The 22,904-nt window shown below is 51.9% G+C and overlaps 9 protein-coding genes across 9 annotated transcripts; 4 read left to right on the forward strand and 5 right to left on the reverse strand.

Moving 5' to 3' along the window:
* Nucleotides 1-219: 219 nt before the first annotated feature.
* On the reverse strand, nt 220-1,372 carry PENARI_c007G10542 (KRR1 small subunit processome component; the record flags this gene model as incomplete). The annotated part of the gene is made up of 2 exons (XM_022631178.1): nt 220-1,254; nt 1,313-1,372. 2 exons carry the CDS (start codon nt 1,370-1,372, stop codon nt 220-222), a joined length of 1,095 nt encoding a protein of 364 aa, XP_022488937.1.
* A 1,938-nt stretch (nt 1,373-3,310) lies between these two features.
* On the reverse strand, nt 3,311-4,759 carry PENARI_c007G04567 (class I SAM-dependent methyltransferase; the record flags this gene model as incomplete). The annotated part of the gene is made up of 8 exons (XM_022630896.1): nt 3,311-3,338; nt 3,388-3,565; nt 3,617-3,855; nt 3,953-4,074; nt 4,235-4,300; nt 4,357-4,518; nt 4,569-4,689; nt 4,755-4,759. 8 exons carry the CDS (start codon nt 4,757-4,759, stop codon nt 3,311-3,313), a joined length of 921 nt encoding a protein of 306 aa, XP_022488951.1.
* Nucleotides 4,760-8,083: 3,324 nt separating this feature from the next.
* On the reverse strand, nt 8,084-9,101 carry PENARI_c007G12061 (uncharacterized protein; the record flags this gene model as incomplete). The annotated part of the gene is made up of 3 exons (XM_022631247.1): nt 8,084-8,292; nt 8,392-8,590; nt 8,682-9,101. 3 exons carry the CDS (start codon nt 9,099-9,101, stop codon nt 8,084-8,086), a joined length of 828 nt encoding a protein of 275 aa, XP_022488990.1.
* A 542-nt stretch (nt 9,102-9,643) lies between these two features.
* Nucleotides 9,644-12,460, reverse strand: PENARI_c007G05481 (gamma-tubulin-complex subunit SPC97; the record flags this gene model as incomplete). Its single annotated transcript, XM_022630942.1, has 4 exons — nt 9,644-9,737; nt 9,794-10,011; nt 10,065-12,046; nt 12,118-12,460. The coding sequence occupies 4 exons, from the start codon at nt 12,458-12,460 to the stop codon at nt 9,644-9,646; spliced, it is 2,637 nt and encodes an 878-aa protein (XP_022489422.1).
* A 299-nt stretch (nt 12,461-12,759) lies between these two features.
* pup2 (proteasome core particle subunit alpha 5) lies at nt 12,760-13,828 on the forward strand (the record flags this gene model as incomplete). The annotated part of the gene is made up of 5 exons (XM_022630738.1): nt 12,760-12,784; nt 12,838-12,850; nt 12,921-12,999; nt 13,144-13,487; nt 13,549-13,828. 5 exons carry the CDS (start codon nt 12,760-12,762, stop codon nt 13,826-13,828), a joined length of 741 nt encoding a protein of 246 aa, XP_022488896.1.
* A 180-nt stretch (nt 13,829-14,008) lies between these two features.
* Nucleotides 14,009-15,544, reverse strand: PENARI_c007G07547 (25S rRNA (adenine645-N1)-methyltransferase; the record flags this gene model as incomplete). Its single annotated transcript, XM_022631032.1, has 1 exon — nt 14,009-15,544. One exon carries the CDS (start codon nt 15,542-15,544, stop codon nt 14,009-14,011), a length of 1,536 nt encoding a protein of 511 aa, XP_022489141.1.
* A 646-nt stretch (nt 15,545-16,190) lies between these two features.
* Nucleotides 16,191-19,460, forward strand: PENARI_c007G05273 (uncharacterized protein; the record flags this gene model as incomplete). Its single annotated transcript, XM_022630935.1, has 5 exons — nt 16,191-16,302; nt 16,351-16,820; nt 16,917-17,000; nt 17,062-18,152; nt 18,203-19,460. 5 exons carry the CDS (start codon nt 16,191-16,193, stop codon nt 19,458-19,460), a joined length of 3,015 nt encoding a protein of 1,004 aa, XP_022489055.1.
* A 323-nt stretch (nt 19,461-19,783) lies between these two features.
* On the forward strand, nt 19,784-21,237 carry PENARI_c007G11286 (uncharacterized protein; the record flags this gene model as incomplete). The annotated part of the gene is made up of 4 exons (XM_022631210.1): nt 19,784-20,446; nt 20,494-20,593; nt 20,654-21,136; nt 21,191-21,237. 4 exons carry the CDS (start codon nt 19,784-19,786, stop codon nt 21,235-21,237), a joined length of 1,293 nt encoding a protein of 430 aa, XP_022489373.1.
* A 289-nt stretch (nt 21,238-21,526) lies between these two features.
* Nucleotides 21,527-22,763, forward strand: PENARI_c007G06901 (BAR domain-containing protein; the record flags this gene model as incomplete). The annotated part of the gene is made up of 5 exons (XM_022631006.1): nt 21,527-21,561; nt 21,673-21,828; nt 21,909-22,470; nt 22,544-22,675; nt 22,731-22,763. The coding sequence occupies 5 exons, from the start codon at nt 21,527-21,529 to the stop codon at nt 22,761-22,763; spliced, it is 918 nt and encodes a 305-aa protein (XP_022489425.1).
* Nucleotides 22,764-22,904: the final 141 nt, after the last annotated feature.

The following is a 22,904-nucleotide window of genomic DNA, read 5'->3' on the forward strand; positions in this document are numbered from 1 at the left end:
GAAATCAAAAGCCTTTTAATCTATGAAAAGAGTGCAGGTAGACATAAAAACTTTGGTATTGAACAACATTTTTTGGAGACACATATACACGCCAGCTTGGAGCATACATGGGTTGCAACGTTGCAACGAAAGGACCAGGAGACAAGACATTCAAACGCCAGACCCATGCTCTGCCATAAGCGCCAAATCCGATACAAGATACCACAATCAAAGAGCAGCTCATTCCGCATCGGCAGATGCGTCCTTGGACTTGCTCTTCTTCTTTTTCTTCTTCTCCTTGCGCTCGGCAGCATCGTCCACATCAACATCCGCATCGGTCTCGCGCTTCCGCTTGCTCTTCTCCTTCTTCTCCTTCTTTCTCTTCTTCTCCTCCAAATCCACCGGCGCAACCTCCTCGGGCGCAATGAAATCCTTCTCGCGCTCGCGCATCTTCTCTTCCCGCTTGACCCGCTGCCTCTCGACAACCTCCTCCTTCTGAGCCCGATCCTTCGCCTCCTTCGACAAGAAATACTCTCCAGACTCGATCTGCAAGTCGACCTTGCTCTTCTCCGGTGCAGGCGGGAACGGCGTGTAAACCTTCTTGCTCTTGTCGGTAACCTGGAATGGAACATGACGCTTGGACAGCGTGCGCTTCTTGAAGTTAGGCAAGAACCGGTCCCAGGACTCTCCCGCCAGCGTCGGGTCCTTGGCCAACTCGCGTTTAATCATGAGCTCCTTGATATGGTAGATCGGATGGATATTCGCCATGCAGTCGTCGATGATCCGTCGCACCTCCTTCAACCCCTTGTAAGGTCCCATCACCGCAACCGTGTTTCCCTGTACCAGGATGTATGTGCTGGTGAGCAGTTCCAGTGCCTTGAGAGTTGAACCGTTCGGGCCGAGGATGCGCTGGCGCCGCTTGACGAAGCGCTCTTTGTTGCGGACCTGGTTGCGGATCTTGATCACGTCGCAGGCTGTGCCGTCTTCGAGGATCTTCATCGCTTGTGTGACTGGCACGCTTCGCGCGAGCAGCTTGATCAGATCGCGGGCTTTCATGATTGCGGCTGGGTCGTAGGTCTTTCGTGTTGTCTTCACCGTCATGCTTCCCTCCACCAAATCCAGTGTGCATGCGATCCCCTGCTTCTCCAGAGCGCGGGTGATCACCGGCCATGCTTCCTTCAGGTATTGTTCGCGGTATTTGGGGAAGAGGGTCATGAAGGATGACTCCTCGACGAAGCTTCCGGCGGCATTGTGTTCGGGCTTGAATTCTTCGATCTGTTCGGGTTCAGTCAGTATCTGAGGATAAATGGCAATGGAAATGCAAATAACGTACCTTCCACTTGTCGATGTCATCTGTGTCCCATGACTTCTCCTTGTTGTGTGTGGAAGGCATCTTGAGCGATGTTGCGCAAAAGAAAGAAAACGACAGTTCCGGAGCTCAAATGAAAATCCGCGCCAACTTTTTTTCTCCCCGCTTTCCCCGATCGGGAATCTTTATGCCTGAAAGATCAGGTGTCTTTTGTCTATATCGGGTGCATATCATCCTGATCACTCCATGTAGATATTCTACAGTATTGCATGCGGTCAGTAGTACGACTTCAAAGACTGGTTTTGATGTAAAATGTATGTATTCTATTTGAGCCTTTTCTGCTGGTCAAGGAAGTATGAAGAAATTCGTACGCCTTATGACGCCCAACCTAGATTTTATAGATGCCCAGTGAATAAGACAGAGAATGCTTTCGAGTGTATGTTGGCCGAGTACTTGGTACTTGATATTGCAAATCCTCTCTGTTCTCCCCTGTTGCCCCTTAACGGTTTCCTCCCCGGGCCCCTCCTTTTAACGGAGACAGCACGGCAACCGGGGTGATAGATAGGCTCGGGATACCCGAATGTCTGTGCCCAACCGGTTACTTGACGAGTAAGATAGTCTTGATATCAATTGAGGCTCTCCATGATCTTTCAATCTCCGTAGTCTTTTGTAAGGAGAGAAGCACCAGCACTATGTATCATCTCTCGGGAAAGTAGCCGTTAACCCAGGGGCATTCCATAACAAACTTTAAGCCTTCTCCCTAGAAAACGGTATGGTCTCTTCCGAGTAAGGGACAGGAGAATAAATGCCCGGTTCTGTCGGGTCCGTCCGAACCTGCACGTTGTCTCGTATACAACCCAGGTAGACGGTAATCGAGACGTCACGGCTGTGATTAGGTACCGGCGAGAACTAACGGTATGATAACTGGTCAGATCGTTCTTGCTGCCCAAGGGAGGTCAGTGTGATAGGAGACTCAAATATAGCTGGTCTGAGGGGAGAAATGTCACTTGGTAAAGAGAGATTGCGAATCAACAATAACTTTGAGAGGCTGTCGGGGATCGCAATGGCATATGTAAGTTCCAAGGGGGTGGTAAAGGGTTGTGTAGAGTGAAGATCTCCGATGGCAGCGGGTGAGGCTAACAGCCCTGGTAGTTCCAGGTGCCTTCCCGTCAGTTCTGGTAACTCTCCCCTTTCACTTCTCTCGTCTCGTTTCCTCTCTGTTCATCCTTTCTTCGTCAGTGTTGTTGCTCATTGAGCTTTGAAGCACCCTTGAGGTTTCCAGTAATCCATGATGACTCGATAACGTCGTTCAGACTCCGGCCGTGGGTCCCGTCGAGGCTCTCAGGCACCAGGCACGACCTCGTGGGGGTTGGACACACAGCAATCTCGATCGTCTCAGGCTCTCTATTTTGCACTCTCCACTCGTTCCATCGAGCTATCAGCACCCTATACTAGGGCCATGCGAGTCATTGCTTAGCGCAATCCCTAGATCCCCGATCCCCCGATGCCCGATCTGCCATGAGATCCTCCGATCCGCACCCGGGTCGCCATGTTCTGCGGCTTTCCGCAAACCATTCCAGGTGGGTATGAGGCTCTTTACAGCCGAGACTGGGCGCGTTTGGGCATTGTTAGCTCCGCAGAAACCACAACAGCGGGAAGTGGGCTACGAGCGTTCTCACACGCCAATCGTCCAGTCCCACATGCTTCTCTGTGCGACCACGCCCTCTTCCAAACCCCGGGATTCCCAGTCTTTCCAATGGACTTCAGCAGACACACGACCGTATTATGGATACAGAAATTCGACATGATACAGGGGGCACTGATGCGATCAAGAAAAATCATTGACTAACCATCTTTCGCTAAGTAGAGATATATGCAAGTGGGATGCAAATGGAGGCGATTGAAGCTGTACAGTATGCGAGTTGTGATGGATCAAGAGTGCCGACAACTAGTCGATCTCATCGCGAAGTCATTCTCGGCTGGGGAATCATGTCGGCGAGATTGGTTCGACAAGGTGGACTTCTATGGCTTTCGGCCAATGCAGACGTACCTGGTCTGTCAGAATGCATTTCCCAAGGTGTCAACGAGGCGATACTTACAGAGGAAAATATGGTTTCAACGTGTGGTCAGCCGCCTCCCGCTGTGCTTGCGTGACAAGGGCCTCGAAATTCTGTGGTGACATATGCAAACGTTGAATCAATGGGTAGAGGGCAAGTGATCGAAGAAGTTGCTTGATATTTTCGTGGTTCGACCGGCCGATGTTTCGCATTCTTGCATCTGCCCTGAATCAGTTTCGATCATTCACCCCAAGAGAAATGCCAAACCAACCATTCGACCACGCTGACAAAGGAAGAGGGATCATCTTTGTGTCCACCTCGACAAAGCCCGCCTCTGTCATGAGTGTTCTCAGTTTCGAACCAATTCGAAGATCTTTCCTATCCTCCAAAGCACGCAGATAGTGTGTGCTCCACCTTCTCAGGGCATGGTCGTCAGTGAGTGAGCCATTGTCGGATTGCACATTGAAGTATATCTCGACCATCTGTACCCATCCTCCTGGCTTCAGTACACTTGAAGGAACGCGGTGTTAGTCTTGAGGGTTCGATTGAATCGTGTCATGTTTCTCAGATCAACAGCAGAATCAACCTGCTCAAGGGGTTCGCGCACCTGACTATGTCACGGAGATAGGATGGCCATCGGGCTCGGTGGATACCGGTCGCAAGGAGTCTCGAGTGGACAAGATCGAAGTGGTTGGTGGGAAATGTGAAACGGCGATTCAGATCATCGACCTGTGGGATGACATGTTAGCAGTCCTTCTCAGAGGGTTAGGCATCGTTGATCACGAGTGGCCAAGTAAATCCTCAAGGCACAAAGCTTAGGTCTGCGGCAGTGACACTACTGTTCTCTCAGTGCAGAATACGCCTTTCGCCAAGGCGAACAACGACTTACCTGAAGCCACAAGTTGTCAGGCATATCGTCTGGATTCATGTGCGGCGCAATGTCCACGCCGATGACCTACAAGGCTCCGATTGTCAGATAATTGTCGAACCACTCTCAAGGGAACATCTCACCTCGCAGCTGGGATTTTGTTCAGCAACCTCGACAGCCCAGGATGCGGATCCATGCCCGCAGTCTAACACTCTTCGAAGTCGACGTATTGGTGGAAATATGAGGCGGTTATCGAAAATTCTTTGAAACACTTGCTGCTCGTCCTCGAGCCGTTCTGCTTCTTCCTGATTTGCTTGTCAGCAGTGCAACAATGGTGAGACTCCCACATTCCTACCTCGTCGACCGGTCCGAAATATGTGCGGTGATCGATCGAATATTTCTGATACTCGCGGCCCTGGAACGTGACAGTAGCGAGATATTCACGATCTAGTTCTATTGTCTGTGAATCCGGGCTCCTAGTTGTCAATATGAACGTCAGTCTTCCTTGGGTTACACGCACGAACGGGGAGATCAAGCGTACGCCATTATCACCCTGAATCAAGTGGAGTGGTAGACGAAGAAGAAAATCTCAGCTGGTATATACGGATTAGTCTGGCCAGGGCGGGGTTGAATCTTCCGGATCCAACAGAGTGCATCAGATCACGATGTTTGAAAAAGGAGCGAAAATCGATGTGATTTTAATGGAAGCGATCGGGTGCCGCTTGGAGACGTCGGCGGCAACGGCACCTTTAGGATGGCGGCTCGCGCGAGGATCATTCACCTTTGGGCGTCTGTTGGTGATGGTGGTATGGAGGGGCTTTCAGTCATACAGTGAACCCGAATGGACAAATGGAGAAAGCCAAATGGTCCGCCCAATTCAATTGCCTCGTGGAAGATCACAAAAACGATTTGTGAAGACACGGGGCGCTCAACGGCCAAATAATTAGCACCGATGGGGCCAGCGTAAGTGGTAACCAAATTCGATTACTGCGGACTCCTAATTCCCTCCGGATCGCTGATGTGGTCCAGGGCAACTCCGAGACCTCATTCACACCACAAAGAAACTACTGCGCGTGACAACTTTCAAGTATTCTACTTCCAGGGGAATGGGATATTCAACCAGGACGGAAGAAGCAAGAAGGCGGGTCTGTTGAGTAGCCGAACAGTGGTTCACGGAATGTGCTGGCAGGATTGGCATACTGACATGTATCAGGATAGACTTGACTCGGTTCCGCCGCTTAAAGCCAAGCTAACGAACCTTGAGCCTAGGCGGCAGTGCCGTCAACTAATGCACAGTTCGCCGTCACGCATAGCACCTACTTTGCATGAAGGGTCCAAGGGCGCCCGACAGTGTGGATTGAGTGCAAACCCGCTCGCGCTGCATCTGACTAGGACATCCATACCGAACTTGTGAGGTTCGTTTCTGTGGTAAATGCGAAGAATTCCTTTGACAGGTATCAACGGTTGTAGCGCGACTATCCAGAAAACCGAGCCTATGGTTGCTTACGGTGATTCTTTCTCAAATCCTACCAACACGGTGTTCTTAACGACGAAAGGTGTCACAAGGGTTTCGCTCAGACAATGCAAAAGCCAACCTGAATCACCCAACGCTTGGGGATGAGGCTGAAACGATTGTCCAAAAGCAGTGCAACATGGCCATACGGAGAAAAAGGCCATCAGGAATCGGACATCATGATAGACCAAATTGAAACGAAAGCTTTGGTATTGGACTTCTGTCCAGCCCTCTCTGCACGCCCTGCATTACATGTACATTACAGATTCCAGAGGTCTGGAAACTGATCTTCGCTGGTTCCCGCTGTCAGTTCCAATCAAGACGAAAAAGAAAAGAAGCTGCCCACAATTGGACCGGAACCTTGGTGACACAGGTTTCCAAATCATTTACTCCCGCCCCGGACCAAAGCCGTATCCTCGGGCCAATGTCCATGCAGTACTGTGGGTGCCAGGTGGCTTGCTCAGCCCGGTCTCACAATTAGCACCACAGTGCCCCCCCTTCACCCCAACTCCAGTGGAGATTGACCGGGTCAGGATCAGCATCGTCCTCGTTGGACATCCATTCCCTCGGGATTTCCTGTGGATATACAATATTTTTGAATTTTGTTTATGCCCCTCTTCACTCGCGCTCACACACACCGCTTGTCTGGTCATGTTTTGTGTTCCATTCCAATGCTGTTGGCTTGATGACGCTACGCGGATTTGCTACAGGGATTTCTATTTCCTTCCCATCTTTTTTTCAGACGTGACAGTTCGTCTGGTTGCCTTGCTTATGGGGGTTCGTCTACATGTAAGTGCAGGGGCATAAACGTAATTCTGGCGGAGAATATATCCACCCCGAAGACATGCAATTCCGTGTGAATGTGGGTATCGTCTGGCTTTTGGAGTAAAGTATGCGACTACAACGCCGTGCAGTCCCCACTCCAGGTTCCGAATCCACCGTGGAAACCCCCTTGGAAAATTCGAAGCCACCTGACTCCTGATTTTGCATTTTTGAATCCTGGCCAATTCTCCGAGGATCGTTTCCACTGCTTCGCACAATTTCATGTGATCGAAAACTGCAAGGACTCTCCCTCTAGTGTACTTGCAGGTACAGGTAAGGATTCATACAATAAGTTAATACAAGTTGGATGTTTCCTTTTCAAATTGCCGCCATTATCATCTACCGTGGGTGGTGATGCTTATGACCCAGCCAGTCGGGACCATTTCGGAGACGATGTGGAAACCAATTTAAGTTCACAATCAAAGTCTTTTTCTCGAGGGTCCGAGTACATGTACATGTACAGTGCAAGCGAGAAAACATCCAAGTCCATCCAGACTGTCGGGTCGCCAGGGGGCTTACAGTACCCGTCCGGGGGCTGCCGTTGGTTCTGAAACCCAGCGCCATGGTTCGTTCTCGGGAAGCCTGGCCTTACGTTCCCGGCACTCTGGTCTACACGTACTAGTTTATAACTTATAACATTATGGTTAAGGGGCGGTACAAGGATGTCGCTCTCGTTTCCGATCGGCTATGTTTTTCATACTGTACCGTATCTTACGTCCTTGATGGTCTCGTATCGGAGTCCCAGCGGATCGAGACTGAGCGGGGGTGTGTCCAGAGTGCCGGGACGCTATCACGTAGTGGGCTTACACTCCCTCCTTGTAGCTTCGGGGTCACCGTATTTGTTTACTTGTCATTTGCTATTCTTGTCTAGGATTATGGACTATCGTGGCTATCTTCTTACTGTACGGAGTAACATTAATCACTAAGGAATGGGTGCTGGGTGTCGATTATCGGGAGCCTGTTGGGGATATGTTTACTTCTTCTTCTTCTTCTTCTTTTTCAGTTTCTACATGTACAATGTGTGTCAAAATATTACTTGCATTTTATAGTATATTGTTAGGCCATTGAGTTCCTGATTGCGATTTTCTATTTTACTTTTATCCGGTGGGACTTTGGCGTAGGAGACCCGCATTCGATATTAAAGGGGGTACACGTCACATTCACTTGGATTGCACATGTAGATGGAAGGATTTACCTTGCCTGTCTTACTGGAATTGACTATGATCCATGCCTGCTGGACATACTGCAGATCAGTGATAGCCCAGATGGATGAAACTTTCGACTAGACGTGACAATCTATGGAGAATGCAGTTTCGAATCAGCGAGACATTTCCGCGTTGTCCAAGTTATGCCTCGGCAGTCTACACTGGTACGTCATATGTAATCAATCGTTCAAAGAATTACATATTAAGCATGACAATTTGGCTTGATCATAGCAAAGAGTGGGGTATAGAGAAAAGCACAAACGTAAGTACAGTACACGGCACAAAGTCGGAGCCAGAAAATATCAAAAACGTTCACCTATCACCTCCCATCTACCGAACATCCTCCCTCCCAGTCATAAACTTGACACCCGCCGCAATAATCTGCATAACAGTCTCAATCTCCGCCTCTGTCCGGGGCGCATAGATGAGAAGATATTCGGCTGGGATGTCTGGCCTGGTACCAAGGGAAATGTACGTCATGGCCGATGAGCCTGAGAAAGCGTGTCGCTGGCCCCAGCCTGCTTCGATTACTTTGATACCTGAATGGGAGTTAGTGCATGGCCATGCATAGGAAGCAGCAGGGATGACGGCAAAAAAGTCGGCAAAAAAGTCGGCTAAGAAAGACGCGATAAACATACAATCGGCTGGCGCGAGGAGAACATGTGCCGAGTGATCATTCCCCGAATGAATATGAGCGATCTCGTCATTCAAAATCCCAGACGAAGGAATATGATCAGCAAAGAAGAGAGCTGTGGTATGATTCTCGAGATTCGAGCGAGATAGTTTGACAAGGTGATGGTTGCGCAGACCGAAGGCATTGAACACATTGCGGAATTTCTATTAACAAATAGCAAAACAAAAGCAATTAGCGACCAGCTCATCCGAGCATCCAAGCATCCATCCTACTGAAAAGTGGACATATACATACCTCCATAACAACCTCATCCGGCACCTGCGTCAACTGCCTCTGCGGCACAACATGAGGCCCAACAACAGGCCTCCCCTCCTTCCTCCTCCCAAGCTGATCCTCAGACAACATCAAGAACCCCTCATCGCCCTTCCCATGCCCCTCCGCCGCCGCAATACGCTGCACATACTCGTCCGTACTGAGCATCTCGCGCCCGAACGGCTGGAAGAATACGCGCACGAGAATCCATCCTAGAGCGTTGTTTGGGACCCCGCCTGGGCCGTAGGATTTAAAGATTTTGTAATCGCGATATGCGGCTGGGAGGAGGAGCGTAGAGGTGAGAAGGGCGAAGGCACTGAGGGCGATGTTTACGCGTGAGTGGGTGTTGGGGATGATGGTGTTGAGGGTTGATGTAAGTGTCTGGAGGGTTGGTAGGGGCATTGTGGTGGTTGTCTAGGATGTTCACTTGATCATGGAGAAGTGAATAGAGGGTGAGTTTTGGTTCTAGGGTGCTGAAATATAATATGTCTCAGATGTCGGAGTCCCTCTCGGTCTGACGCGATCCCGAGGAATTCGCGTGAGGCTCCGGTTCTTTCTCATCTACATACACATACATGTACATGCTGTTCGTCATACGATGTACGATTTGGTGAGAATCCGAAATCCGATTCGTTATGCTACTCATATTTTTGTTATGTCTAGTGTGACTTGGGTCTATGTACTTCGTACAGAGTGCATGGCCCCCAAATGGGGTGGTGATCGGGCGCAGATGCAGCCACTTTGGCCCCAGGTTTTGACTCGGTATTGCTGTTTGCCGAATTCCGTGGGATTTGCTGTCACTGGAAGTATGTAGTTCGGGTTTACCGGTAGGTCGCGCGATGTCCGAAGCTTTTGTCCGACATTTGACGGTACGTTGGGACGGAGTAGCATGAGGATAGTCATTGTCGAAGTGTAGAGAATACAACAATCCAAACTGCACACTTTCAATCCTCTTTGCTCTCTTCCCTGTTGATGGAGGTCAAGGAATGTGCAAGCTTCAGAAGCACCACGCTCTCGGTTGCGGCGTAGTAATTCAGACTATATCGCTGTTAGAAAACATCATCCCCTCATTAATACCCCCGAATTGTACTCACCTATCCATCAAGATCCGGAGATGGCGCGTGAAGTGGTCCTCGTAGCGCTTCAGTGTATCTTCAAGCTTCGCAATTCGTGTCGGATCATAACCCCTAGCCTCAGCACCGGGGACTTTGCCTCCCGCTAAATCTGGGTCTGCAGAAGCCAAGGTTCTGGAGAGCGAGGCTGCTGTCCAGGACGCAAACATGGTGCAGCAGGTCACAAGTTTAGAATGGATCTTCGTGATCAATTATTAGCGTAGATTCCACCAAATGAAGGGACACAACATACCTTCAACAGCTTAGCCTGGGTAAGCATGCACTCCTTCAGGCATGTATCCAGGAAATCCACATGATCCTGCATCAGCTCATCAACCGTCCGGTTAACCTGCTTCATATCATTCTCCGTCACCTCCGATGCCTCCTTATGAACCTTTTCAACGCGCTCCATCAAACCGACCCAGTTGGGCTCGATGACCTCTGCCGTACAGAAATACAGAAGTTGTTGAACAAAGACCAACATCTTCGCGCGCAAGTTCCATGCCCGCCGTTTCCAGATCTCCAGTCGTCTGTCGGAGGATTTATGCCGCCAGCTAGTTACCTTGTTCTGGTCTGACCAGGACGTGACCAGCAACGTCTCAAGGTGGCGCAGTGACAAAAGATGGCGGAAGATAAGTTGGTACCGTAGAACAGTCTTGCGACTGATGACTAGCGACAGAGGAAACGGAACTGAGTAATCCAACTCCAGAGCATCGAATCCCAGAATGTCCTTGTCCTCATCTGCTGAATGAGCGGCGGGTTGCTTCTCAAATGATGCTTCCGGATTTTCTTGGTTGATGCCTGAAACATTGACAACCTGCATCAACCACTTTGTCAGGCCGATCTTGTTCATCCGCACCTTGACGTCTTCCTTGAACTGGTCCTGTGCTGCGATACTGCCAGGCTGTCGGAGCACGATATCTAATAGCGACTGGAGCTTGCCCTCGTTGACGACCCGCGCCGGCTTTCGCAGCTCCGAGGAGCCTAGCTCGAGGAAATAAGAGAAGAAATCTGAGCGGTCGAGGAAGAAGTAATGTTTCAGGGAGCGGAATCGAATGTTAAGGGAATTTTTGGTGACAAGCAGATTCAACAATGAGGCGTTAGCGTATGTGTAGGCGGCGTTAACGTTGTCCAAAAACCGTGGATCGTCTAGCGTCTTCGGCACATCTTTGACCTCTTTGCTGATGTCGACACCACCACATTCTCGGACCACATTGAGATACTTTCCGGCCAGTAAGACCTTTTCTCGAACGCTCGTAAGCTGTGGCGGGACCTCGTTGTCTCGAATCGTGTAACGCTTTTCCCAGTACTCATCCGTGTAGTCTTCCTCCAGCTTCTCCCGCTTGATCCATTTTTGCTCCTTGACCAGGAACTCGGCGTGAGGATCTTTGATACCTCCGTGGTGTAACCATTCATTCAGCATGGTCATGTAGGGCCGACTGGCGTCGCGTAGTAATGTCTGAAGCAAGGTCTTTGTTGTCGGGTCACCTGAGAACGTAGCCAGACGTTCTGTTAGGAGGCGCAGAATGTTTCCTCCTTTGCACATTTTCTTGCGTGCCATGGCCCCTGGAACCAGGTCTCCTCCTTCCTTGAGCTGTTCAAGGATATTGTCAACATCATCGAAGTCGTCAATGGACTCATCCAGATCTTGATCTAATAGACCATTTCGACGCAACAATTCCTGGCCCATGGAATAAAGCTGTGTTAGACACTGAGCGGTAGGCATCGTGTGAAGGTGTAGTAGGTGCAAGGTGAATGTAGGGTTGTTCAACAGCTGGCTTTCCAGCTGGGCGATAAGGATCAGGTAGTCCTTGAGAAGCTTCCTAATAGATGCACACAATGAGTGACTAACAGCGCCACACTCAGCTCGGCTTTGAATCTCCACAAATGCCTCCATGGCGCTGTAATGTGTCGCCATCTTTAACATGGACTGGGTGAGATCTCGTAGGGTTGGATCGATGCCTGAGGCCATTTGGAAGACCGGGCCCGTCAGGCGGTCTTTTTCGACGGAAGGATCATACGAGCTGGCGTAGTGAATGTATTGACCTTCGAATCCCATAAAAACAAACAACAAGTCCTCCAGGATTGCTGCTTCTTGCGCATCGGGGGAGAGCTCTCGAAGCGGTCGAGGTTGAAGCGACTGCGGAGCTGTCGAGGCGAGAGGGGGGACTGATACGCGACATGCGAGCGGCGCCGTAGAGCGAGGAATCAAGGAAGCTTGCGGATCCCACGGCGCTGTATAAAAACGGGCAGATTAGTTTAACCATCACAGCCTCGCCGGCGAGATGCGGCACAAGACCACTTACTAGTCGAGTCATTCTGGGGATTCGAGCTTGTGCCATCGGCCTGAACAGGTCTCTTAGGCCGAGTCTTATCCCAATCGCCTCGGTTGGCCGCGCTGAGAGATTCCTTGACAGGGTTCCTTCGCACTGCCTTTTCCCTTGTTGTGATCACGGCGCGCTCTGTGCGCTTTTCGGACATACTCTTTTGATCACGCGATACTCTGTGCTTCTGGCTCGAAGTACTCGCGCGCGAAGGCTCCATGTTCTCGGTTTGAAGCGGCGACGCTCCGCGATTTTCGGCATTGACGCGATTGGAGACAACGCGGGGTCGTGAAGCGCTCATATAGGCGCGGTCATTGGCAGACATAATCCCGCGAGGGCAACAAGTATATCACGTAGCATAAGAGATCAAATGCGAATAAGTTAATGGCCTGGCGCAAAGGTAGGGAAGAGTGATATCCAAACAACCAAACAACCTTCGAACTCCACTCGGGTTTGGGCAGAAGCGTGCCTTGGTGCCTGAGGCGACACTAGGCGCTCACCTCTTACGTCGCGAGCTTCCTTCCCGAGCTTCAGACACCCTCTGCTCCTTTCCATCCTCTCCATCGCCTGTCTTCTTTGCTTCTTTTCTCGACTAGTCCCTTCAGCCCTTTCAGATCATCCATCATGTTTATTGCCCGATCGGAATATGGTAAGCTTCGTCAAGGTCCCCTCGCCGCGGATTCAACTAACAGCTGTGGACAGACCGTGGAATCAAGTACGTCCTCCACTTACGATGCGTGGCCCCTCTTCGATGAATCCCCAGTCTGACAATGGTTGTTTCCCAGCACCTTCTCCCCCGAAGGTCGATTGTTCCAGGTCGAATACTCTCTTGAAGCTATCAAGCTAGGCTCCACAGCGATCGGAGTATGTATACTATATCTTCTCTTTTTCACTACGCCGGTCGATTGAGCATATGGAAGGCACCCACTCGAAGCCCTCATATCGTTATCGAAACGCCGAACGGAGGATGATGCGACCCCGGAACAGTTCTTGCTGACATTCACCCAGGTAGCAACATCCGAGGGTGTGGTCCTCGGTGTCGAGAAGCGCGTCACATCTACCCTCCTTGAAGCGTCATCCGTCGAGAAGATTGTCGAAATCGACCAGCACATCGGCTGTGCCATGTCCGGTCTGCAGGCCGATGCCCGGAACTTGGTTGAACACGCCCGCGTGGAATGCCAGAATCACGCTTTCCACTATGCTGAGCCTCTGCGGGTTGAAAGCACCACTCAGGCAATTTGCGATTTGGCTCTGCGATTCGGTGAGAGCGGTGACGACGAGGAGAGTGTTATGAGTAGACCTTTCGGTGTTGCGCTGTTAATTGCTGGTTACGATGAGGACGGGCCACAGCTGTAAGAGATACTATTCGCTTTCTTATTCTGATAGCCTCGCTAACCTCCGATATTTTTTTAGATACCACGCTGAGCCATCTGGCACGTTCTACCGGTATGACGCCAAGGCCATTGGCTCGGGAAGCGAGGGCGCGCAGGCCGAGCTCCAGAATGAATACCACCGGTCTTTGACCCTAGCAGAGGCTGAGACGTTGGTTCTCAAGACATTGAAGCAGGTTATGGAGGAGAAGCTTGACTCGAAGAATGTCCAGCTTGCTAGCGTGACCAAGGAGAAGGGCTTCCGTATTTACGGCGATGAGGAGATGGGCAATGCTGTCGCACAACTCGGTGGGAATCAATAAACGAGCAGTTGTGGATGATGTGTCCTGAATTTATCAGGCTCGATATTGGGGCTAGTATCTGTTCAGAGCAATAGAAAAATAATGATGCCGCCCAAGTTTATGTCTATACATGTATTGATTGAGATACAGATCATGCATCCATGGTAATTTTGAGCTATATACAAGGAAAGACAGATAAGACTAGCGGATCTTATACACACAAGGCTTCAACACCTGAGCCTCCTGCTCAGCAGTCATACCAGACTCAGACTCAGGCTTGCGGTCGACAAAGCGCTTCTTACCAGGAGCCGCAGGCGCACTCAAAGCCGAAGCATGTTTGCCCTTCGTAGGCGCACCACCCTGCTTGACAAACACCATGCGCACAAACATCTTATTAGACTTGTCGACAGACTCCTGACGAAGCATGAAGCCACGAGAGCGGAACACCTCCACAAAGGCAGAGATATCAGTCTCATCACCGTTATCAGAGGGACGCGCATCCTCAGCAAAGATCTCCGCCTCATCCAAGTCAGAATCAGCATCATCCTTGCCACCCTTCTTCTTGGGCTTCTTCTTGTCAATCTTGCTACCAGGCCTCTGGGCGCCGATCTGCGACTTCTTGCGCGTCACCTTGCCAAATCGACTCTTCACCTCACTAACCCAGCACTCGCCCTTGCCGTCGCCGCGCAGAACACGCCATGCCTCTTCAACGAACGAGACCCAGTTGGTGCCCATCAGACTGAGACAGAAGATAGCCACGTCCACTGAGCCATCCTCCAATGGGAGGTTGGAGATATCAGCCTTGGTAATCAGCGCATCGGGAGCTTGCAGATCGTAGCTGTTAAGCTTGATGTTCAGTTTCTTGGCGGAAGGAGTCAGGGCACGCGACAGCGCCGCATCACCACAACCCAGGTCGGCGAAGGTGCATGATCCATTCGGGCGGCGCGGGAGCGGGTATCCCTTTGCTGGGTTGAGGGGCTTGCCTCGCTTCGGGAGGGGGATCGCACCGCGGTGGCGGATGGTCTTGATGTAGCCGTCGACCGGGTTGGAGGGCCAGGATTCCTTCACCTGTCTTGAGAATCCGGCGTGGTACTCATCGAAGAGCTCCGGGTTGGCATTGAACATGTCAAGCGCTTTCGCGGATGGTGTGGTGTAGAGTGTTTCGTTCAGGTGGCGGAACCGGGAGGAGATCAGCTTCTGTCGCATCGCCTGCTGGAGGGGTGTCAGGTTTGATGCTGGTGGTGGTGGTGCTGGCGCAGCGGGAGCAGGAGCGGGAACTGCTTCAGTTGAGGGAGCTACATCGTCTGTTTGCTCCGCGGCCTCGGCGTCCTTGTCCTTGTTCTTCTTGTTTCGCTTCTGCTTCTTCTTGGGTGCCTTTTCGTCGGCTTGGTCTGTCTCGGCGCTGGGGGCGACAGCTTCGCTGGCAGGCTTCTCGGATGCGGCCTCGGGTGCCTGCTTCTCCTTCTTTTCCTTTTTCTGCTTTTGCTTCTGCTCTGGCTTCACGGAAGCGTTCGCACCCCTTCCACCTTTTGCAGGGCCTCCGGTCTGGCCCTCGATATGCCGGCGGTACATCTCATCTACATTGCCTGCGTTGATAGCGCCATTGCCGCGCTTGCGCTTGTTGTTCTTCGCATTGGGCTTGGTATCCTTCTGTTCGGACTCATTCTGAGGCTTGGCGGACTGAGTCTGGGGCTTCAGAGCATCGCTCGAAAGCGACCATCCTGGGACAGCGAACATGGTGGGATAGGATTGGCGAGTAGCGGCCAATACCTTCAGATATGCGAGACTGGGGTGGGGACTGGGTGATGTTCGAGCTCTCAAGAAAGAAAAAAAAAAGTAGCTCAAAATTTCGTTATCAGTGGTAATCTTACTATCGGTAACTTACAATACGACGCCTTAGGCCTCAGGTGTCTATATTTGCATCCTCAGGCTTCACAAGGCTCCGCGCCTTAACACCTATGGGAGTTGACCGGATCAGAGGACCTGTTTAGGTCTCCCCGACTGTCATATATTCAGAGTCGATTAGCACCAATAGGAGACCCCGATCCGATCGGCTGTTATAGATGTATAACTCAGTCCAGGCGCCTCATAAGCCGGGAACCCTGAGCCCTGCGTAGATGAATTAAATGAACGTGTATTAGTAGAGGAGTTCATGCTAGGCAAATCGATATAAATTAAATGAACATATAAGATGGAAAGTAATGGGCGGAGGAAGCTTGGATCTCGGCTGATCTGCGCGGCAGCTTTAACCCTCCATCCAAACCTCGTTAGCTTCCTCACATCTACTCCGTACTTCTCTCTTTGAGGTCCCTTTTGGTCCCACAATGTCTTCCATGCATAAATACCCTCTTTCTCTCTATACTGTCTAGTCACACTTTTTACCATGGATGAAGATCTCCATGACAATCCGAGTCCCATCGAGTCTGCGGAGGCCTCGTCCGCACGGTCAGGTCCCCGCAGACTCCCGAAGAAACGGACCAAGACTGGTTGTTTAAGTATGTTGCATGATGGGTGAGAGATGGTTCCCCGTTGACCAAGTCTAGCTTGTCGAAAGCGCCGCATTAAGTGCGGCGAAGAGAAGCCGATCTGCACCAACTGCGTCAAGTCAAAGCGAATCTGTGAGGGCTATGCCCAGCGAGTTGTCTTCAAGAATCCCATCGGTATCTTCGGGTCTTTTGGTCCCCTACATAGTCAGGATCCCCAAATGCTACAGCAGCATATGGGAATGCCCATGTACAACGACTATGGCTCGCAACTCCCTCCCCAGCAGGCCGCTGCCGCCGCTCAGCATCCAATGCTTGCCCCGCGCCCTGTTGATCCAGCTACGATGGGTTACAGCTCTTTCCCGCCACAGATGCCTCAGCCAGATAGGACTCAGCCAGGAAATACTCCTCCGTTCTACTACCCACCTGGTCCAATGCCAGTGCAAGCGCCGACCCATATGTGGCAGATCGGGCAATTGGGTCATACAGAGGGCATGCCGGTCCCACAAGCCAGCGCTGATTACTCACAGGTACAGCACCCAGTTCATCCGGATGAATCGAGCACGCCACAAATGCCACAAACAAGCATACAATATCCGCCTCCGATCACTAGCCCGATCGGGCAGACGGCTGAAGAATACGCCTCGAACCTGTCCCCAGTTCCGGCTCTCAATGCTGTATCGGGAAGAAATCAGGACATTTCAACTCAGGTCTGTATCGCCCTGAGTCTCCCTAGTGTTTGTAATGAGCATGCTGAGTATTGTTTCCTAGATGACTCAACCTCTGCCGACTATATACCATTATCAGCCACCACCGGGACAATTGCCACAGCAATCAGGTCCTCTTGAACAGTACATTCCCCAGCAACCGCAGGTGATATATATGGAAGATGAAACCGAGGACTATTACGATGTGGACTCGGACGATGAGATGGACGACCAATCCCGGGCCGAAGGCTTCAACCAGCTGAGTCTCATTATGGCGTCTGCCAACCGCGACGAGCAACAACTACGCTCCTTTACAACTTATTTGAATGAGCCTAATATTCTCGCCTCGTACCGTCCTTCATATGGTTCTTCTCCTTTGAACAATCCCAAAACAGCCCGCATCTTCGCCCACTTCATTCATTCCACCGGCCCCTCTTTATCAATATTTGAACGTCATCCTACCGACTCTTCGATTGTCCTAGGGGCTGCCGTGCCCTCCACACGGCAAGGTTTATGGACCTATACCCTTGCTCTCAAGGCTTTGGAGCACCCCGCGCTGCTCCAGTCCATTTTGGCAGTCAGTAGTTTGCATATTGCAAACTTGCAGCATACTCCTGCAACAGTATCCCTGAAACACTACCACTACGCATTAAAGCGAATTGGATATGCAGTCGGCCTTCCCCACCGGCGCAAACAAATCGGCACACTGGCTGCTACTCTCCTGCTTGGCTACTACGAGGTGATATCGGCTGATCACTCCGGATGGAACAACCATATTGCCGGAACCGCCCAGCTAATTCGAGAGATCGACTTTGCTAGCACGACCAGAGACCTTCGAGCTCATCGACGCAGGCTACACGAGCAGCGACGCCAGTCGGACTGGTCGAATTCATGGTGGGGGATGTCTGGCGATATATCCGAGGATGATCCCTTCGAGGAGAAAGAAGGCAACATTGATGAAGACCTCATCGGAACCCTTATGGGTCGTTCAATCAACTATGACCAATTTGGTGTTATTGACGAGGGCAACACACAGCCACCCAAGAAGCACTTTACTCGCAAGGACATTGAGGTTTTCCGAATCCAGTGCGATCTCTACTGGTGGTTCTTCAAACACGATGCATTCCAGAGCTTTATTGGAGGGAACAAACTATTGTAAGTCTCCGCGTACTGGAAATGGGAATGCCACTTGCTGACAGTGGAAGGTTGCCCTTCTCTCAACGGGGTCAGTGTCCGCCCCGAGCGGGTATCGGTCGGTTAGATGCCATCTATGGCTCGGCAGATCATCTATGGATGTTGCTCGCTCGAGTGACGGACTTTGGCCTGCGTGACCGGAAGCGAAAACTTAGAACGTTAAAGGCAGGTGGGAAGGACTGGAGGCCTGGTCCTGAGATGTTCAAGTTCATGGGTCGCTTTGCTGGCGGTCCCCCTGGCCAAAGACCGGGGCCTCCTGGTGGTCCAGGTCCAGGCCCGGGTGGTCCACCTGGTGGCCCCCCTGGTCCCCCTGGTATGCAGCCTGGAGGCCCGGGCGGACACCCGACAGCGGAGCCTGCTGGGCAATCACCTCCATCTGCTGACAGCCCTCCCATGTATGGGATGGTACCCCCTCAGCCCCCGACTCGACTGCCGTCTGGATTCGAAGATAGACCGCGTGAGCCGCGGGCGTCACCTGACGCGGATGACCAGAACGAGGTGAGTTACAAGGAAGCAGAGCAGGACTGGGAAGAGATCTTAGCTGCTATGGAAATCTTTGCCCATGCGCTGGGCCGTGACTTTCAGCCTCTGCCAGCGGATGTCACGCTTCCGATCGCGACTCCCTTCGGCCCCGCCCTTCAATATCGTACGCACACCATCGCCGTCATCTGGGGATTCTACTATGCTGCGCGGCTTTTGCTGAACCGGCTTCATCCTTCCATGCCGCCGGCCATCATGATGGCAGCAGGAGTGGCTGCTCCGACGACTGCCGAGTTAGCGCAAACCATTGGGAAGATCTTCTCGGGTATTTACTACCCGCAACGCCATAGCCTCGAAGCCGGCAGTCTCAATCCCAATCTGGGTTCGTCATTGACTGAAATGACGGTTCCACTTTTCTTTGCGGCTGTACAGTATACCGATGCTAATCAGCGGGCTTGGACGATTGCCAAACTCCGAGATATCTCTCGTCTGACAGGATTCAAGTCTTCTGAGGCTGTTGCCGGTGGCTGTGAAAAGGCATGGACTGTGGCTGCCAAACAAGGTCGGGGGCCGCCATATCAACGGTCATTCGAGACTGCGCGAGAGCGGGAACGTCAACGAGAGGTAAGCATGCTCCAAAACCCTGGCAACATGGTCGCTAAGTTTCATGCGCCACAGGAGGCTGTGCTGGAAATGAGTGACGATCGTCGTTTTGTGACGGTCAAGAAAGATCGGTCTCATTGGGCTATGGGGATTTTAGAGGAGGACATAGCCAACTTGGAAGTGTAGGCAGCATAAAGCAAGGCATATCATACAGTAGTGCCCGAATTAGTGTACGCGGAGATATACCCCCACATAGTCTTACCCAATGTCATCATTGATCGACTTCTGCCTGACTTGCCTATTTATTATTTTGTGGCTTTTCTTCTCGTAAGGCTGACCTTACCTTTCCCTTCTAGTCCCTTCAGCTCTCTCTCTCTCTCTCTTCACTTCCACTTGCGTATCTACTCTCACCTCACCCGTGGTTCGCACTCTCGGTCCGCAAGTCAGCCGCCCGCGTCATCCACGGTTCACGTCATCCCGGACTTTGTCTTTGTCTGCAGGTGATAGCCATGTCTCGCTATGACGATTACCGTTCGTCAACAGGGACGTTGGACTCGCGAGACCGCCGCGATCGCTACTCACGGGGCCCAGCCGTGGTCGAACGACCCCGCCATGCCGAAGAACGCTTCGAAGCCCGGCTCCGCGAGGAGGACAGATACGGACCCCCTGCACGCGCACCAGGGCGCTTCTACGAGGATGAATACCTAGACCACCCGGCTCCTGCAGGCCCTCTCGTGGCGCATGATCGGCGCCGACGCCGTGATGAGAGCCCCTCCTTTGAACGTCCCCGGCTTATTAGGCGGCAGTCGTCGCTGGACACCTTTGATCGAATCCCACGGCGCAAGATGGAGGCTCTCGATGCCCATGCCCGCGACCGTGCCCCTCGCATGCCCCGCGTTCCTGCTCCGCCTCATCGCCACTTCTCCCCCGGTCGTTATCGGGAGCGCGAGGTCTATGAGGATATTAGGATCGCTGAGCCCGATTATTATGGTGATGAGGAGTTCAGAGATGTTCGTGAGAGAGACATGGTAGACCATCGTCGCCGCTCGAGCAGCAATGCTCGTAGACATCATGAGGAGAAACCTTACCCGCGCAAAGGGAAGACCCGTGTTCCTCGTCACCTTGCCCATGTCCATGCCATCTTGGATCTAGGCTATCCGTTCAAGGAGGAGGTTGGTATTTTGGCTCTGATGTTATCTCCAGTTACTGACTTGTGTAGGATGATGTGATCGTGATCCAGAAGGCCTTATCAAAGGCTCAGATCGATGAAGTCATCGCCTTGAGTCGCGAGTTCAGGAGGCCTCCTAGCCCGGTAGAGAGTGAGTGGCATTCCCTATCTCTTTTTCGAAAGACCAATCCTAACTTGCGACGCCGAGCAGCTGAATACCTTTCCCCTGTACGAGAGCGTCCGCGCGAGCGTGTCACGACTGAATACTTGCAAGTCGAGGCAGCTACTTCTCCGCGCTCGAGTCGTGACACATTCATTGTTGAGGCCGCACCTTCACGACACAGGTCACACTCGCGCCATCACCACCATGATCATTACGAAGAGATTGTGGATAGACCAATAGTGCGAGGGATCTCCCGGCCACGTTCGGTATCAGTCCACGCACACCACCCTGTGCAGTACATTGAACAGCGAGAGCTCGATAATGCTCGGGCCGGCTCAATGGTCCTTGTGCGTCCACGAGACAGTGATAATGATGTGAGCGATTACATTCGTGAACTTGAGGAGGAGACTAGACTTCTTCGCCTGGAGAGACAGGGTGGCATTGAGATTACCCGGCAACGCGATACGGAAATCATTGATAACAGAGGGAATGAGGAGGAAGTTACGGAGGTTCGGAGACAGGAGCGCAGAGGTATGATTCTGCAAACTATTCTCATCTTGATTTCATAATTCTGACATTCTACAGAGCCCAATTCTCGCATCGTGCGCGCTATGATGGCTACTCTTACTTGAGCATTGCACAATCTCGCACGATTCGGCAGGGATTTGATGACGCTATGACATTAATTTGATTCTGGGAGATTTCCGGATGTTTCTATGTATTTTTCTTAGTTTCCGCTGAATATTATCTTTACAAAGCGCATTGTTGCCTTGTTTGTTGCCTGTGGCGGTGCAGATGAGGCGGTGCATTGCCCGAGCCTCGACCTTCATAGCTGCACATGTGGTAATTATCCTATCATCTCTTCACCCACACCCCATTTCTTCCTCTTTCTTAGTCAATTTCCTGAGTAATTACGCAATCATGGATCGAGTGCAGGCATTCGGAAAGAACTTCAGGTGAATACAACCCCTCACCCCTCACCCCTATCCCGCGGACCGTCAACCTAATCCGACTGTGGCCGATCGCGTTACTGACATCTTCTTGCCTTGTGGTTTTCTGACGGACAGCGCAAACTTCACACCTTTTGCGCAGCGTACCCAGCAGTTGATCAAGGAGCAGCTTGGCCAAGCCGACGACAAGACCCAACTTCCGGATGAATACATCGAGCTCGAGAAGCGCGTCGATGCGCTCAAGCTCGTCCACCAGAAGCTCTTGCAGGTGACGTGAGTGATACCCACTCCCTCGCCATGCTACGGTGCATGCATATCGCCCGCAGCTACTGACCAGTGCTGCCACCAACCAGGTCCCAATACTCCAACGAGGCCTACGACTACCCTCCCAACATCCGCGAATCCTTCAACGACCTGGGCCGCACCATCAACGAGAAGGTCCAGCTCCTCTCGCAGGCAGGCTCGCCCGCCGAAGCCCAAGCCGCCCTGACCGCCCCACCAAGCGCAAAGCCCCAGCCCAAGACCTTCAACCACGCCATCGCACGCGCCTCCCTGGCCGGCTCGCAGACCCTCGCGCAGAGCTCCGAGGCCGAGGACCCGCTCGCCAACGCGCTTGAGAAGTATGCCCTGGCTGAGGAGAAGGTTGGCGAGGCCCGTCTCGCTCAGGATGCGCAGATCCAGTCCCGCTTCCTGGCTGGCTGGAATACCACTCTTAACACCAACTTGATGTTTGCCGCTAAGGCGCGCAAGAACGTTGAGAATGCCCGCTTGATGCTTGACTCTGTTAAGGCTAGCAAGAAGGCTGCTGCTCATGGTGATCTCGACAACCTCAGTGAAGACGCCCGTGCCGAGATCGAGCAGGCTGAGGATGAGTTCGTTGGTCAGACTGAGGAGGCCGTGAGCGTGATGAAGAACGTGAGTTTTTGCTTTCCCTTTGGTTGATTTTTCGAAATTGTGGAGTTTCTTGTTATGTTGACACGTCCGCTAGGTCCTTGATACCCCCGAGCCCCTGCGCAACCTGGCCGACCTGATCGCCGCTCAACTTGAGTTCCACAAGAAGTCTTATGAGATCCTCAGCGAGCTTGCCCCGACTGTGGATGCACTGCAGGTCGAGCAGGAGGTAAGTTTTCATTGATAATCATCCTTGAGTATCACAACTAACTAGATCTAATTAGGCTAGCTACCGCAAGAGCCGTGAAGGCGCGTAAACGAGTTATTAGGTGCCCTTTTCTTTTATTTGCCCTGCCTGGTTCTGGCTTTATCTGTTGTTTCGAGCCATGGCTATTGTCTGTATCTAAGCCGCTTTGCTTCTGCTGTGCCATCCCAGGGGATCACCCAGTAATTTTTGG

This window comes from Penicillium arizonense, assembly GCF_001773325.1.
Source record: "Penicillium arizonense strain CBS 141311 chromosome Unknown PENARI_contig007, whole genome shotgun sequence".
In the NCBI taxonomy this organism is placed as follows: domain Eukaryota; kingdom Fungi; phylum Ascomycota; class Eurotiomycetes; order Eurotiales; family Aspergillaceae; genus Penicillium; species Penicillium arizonense.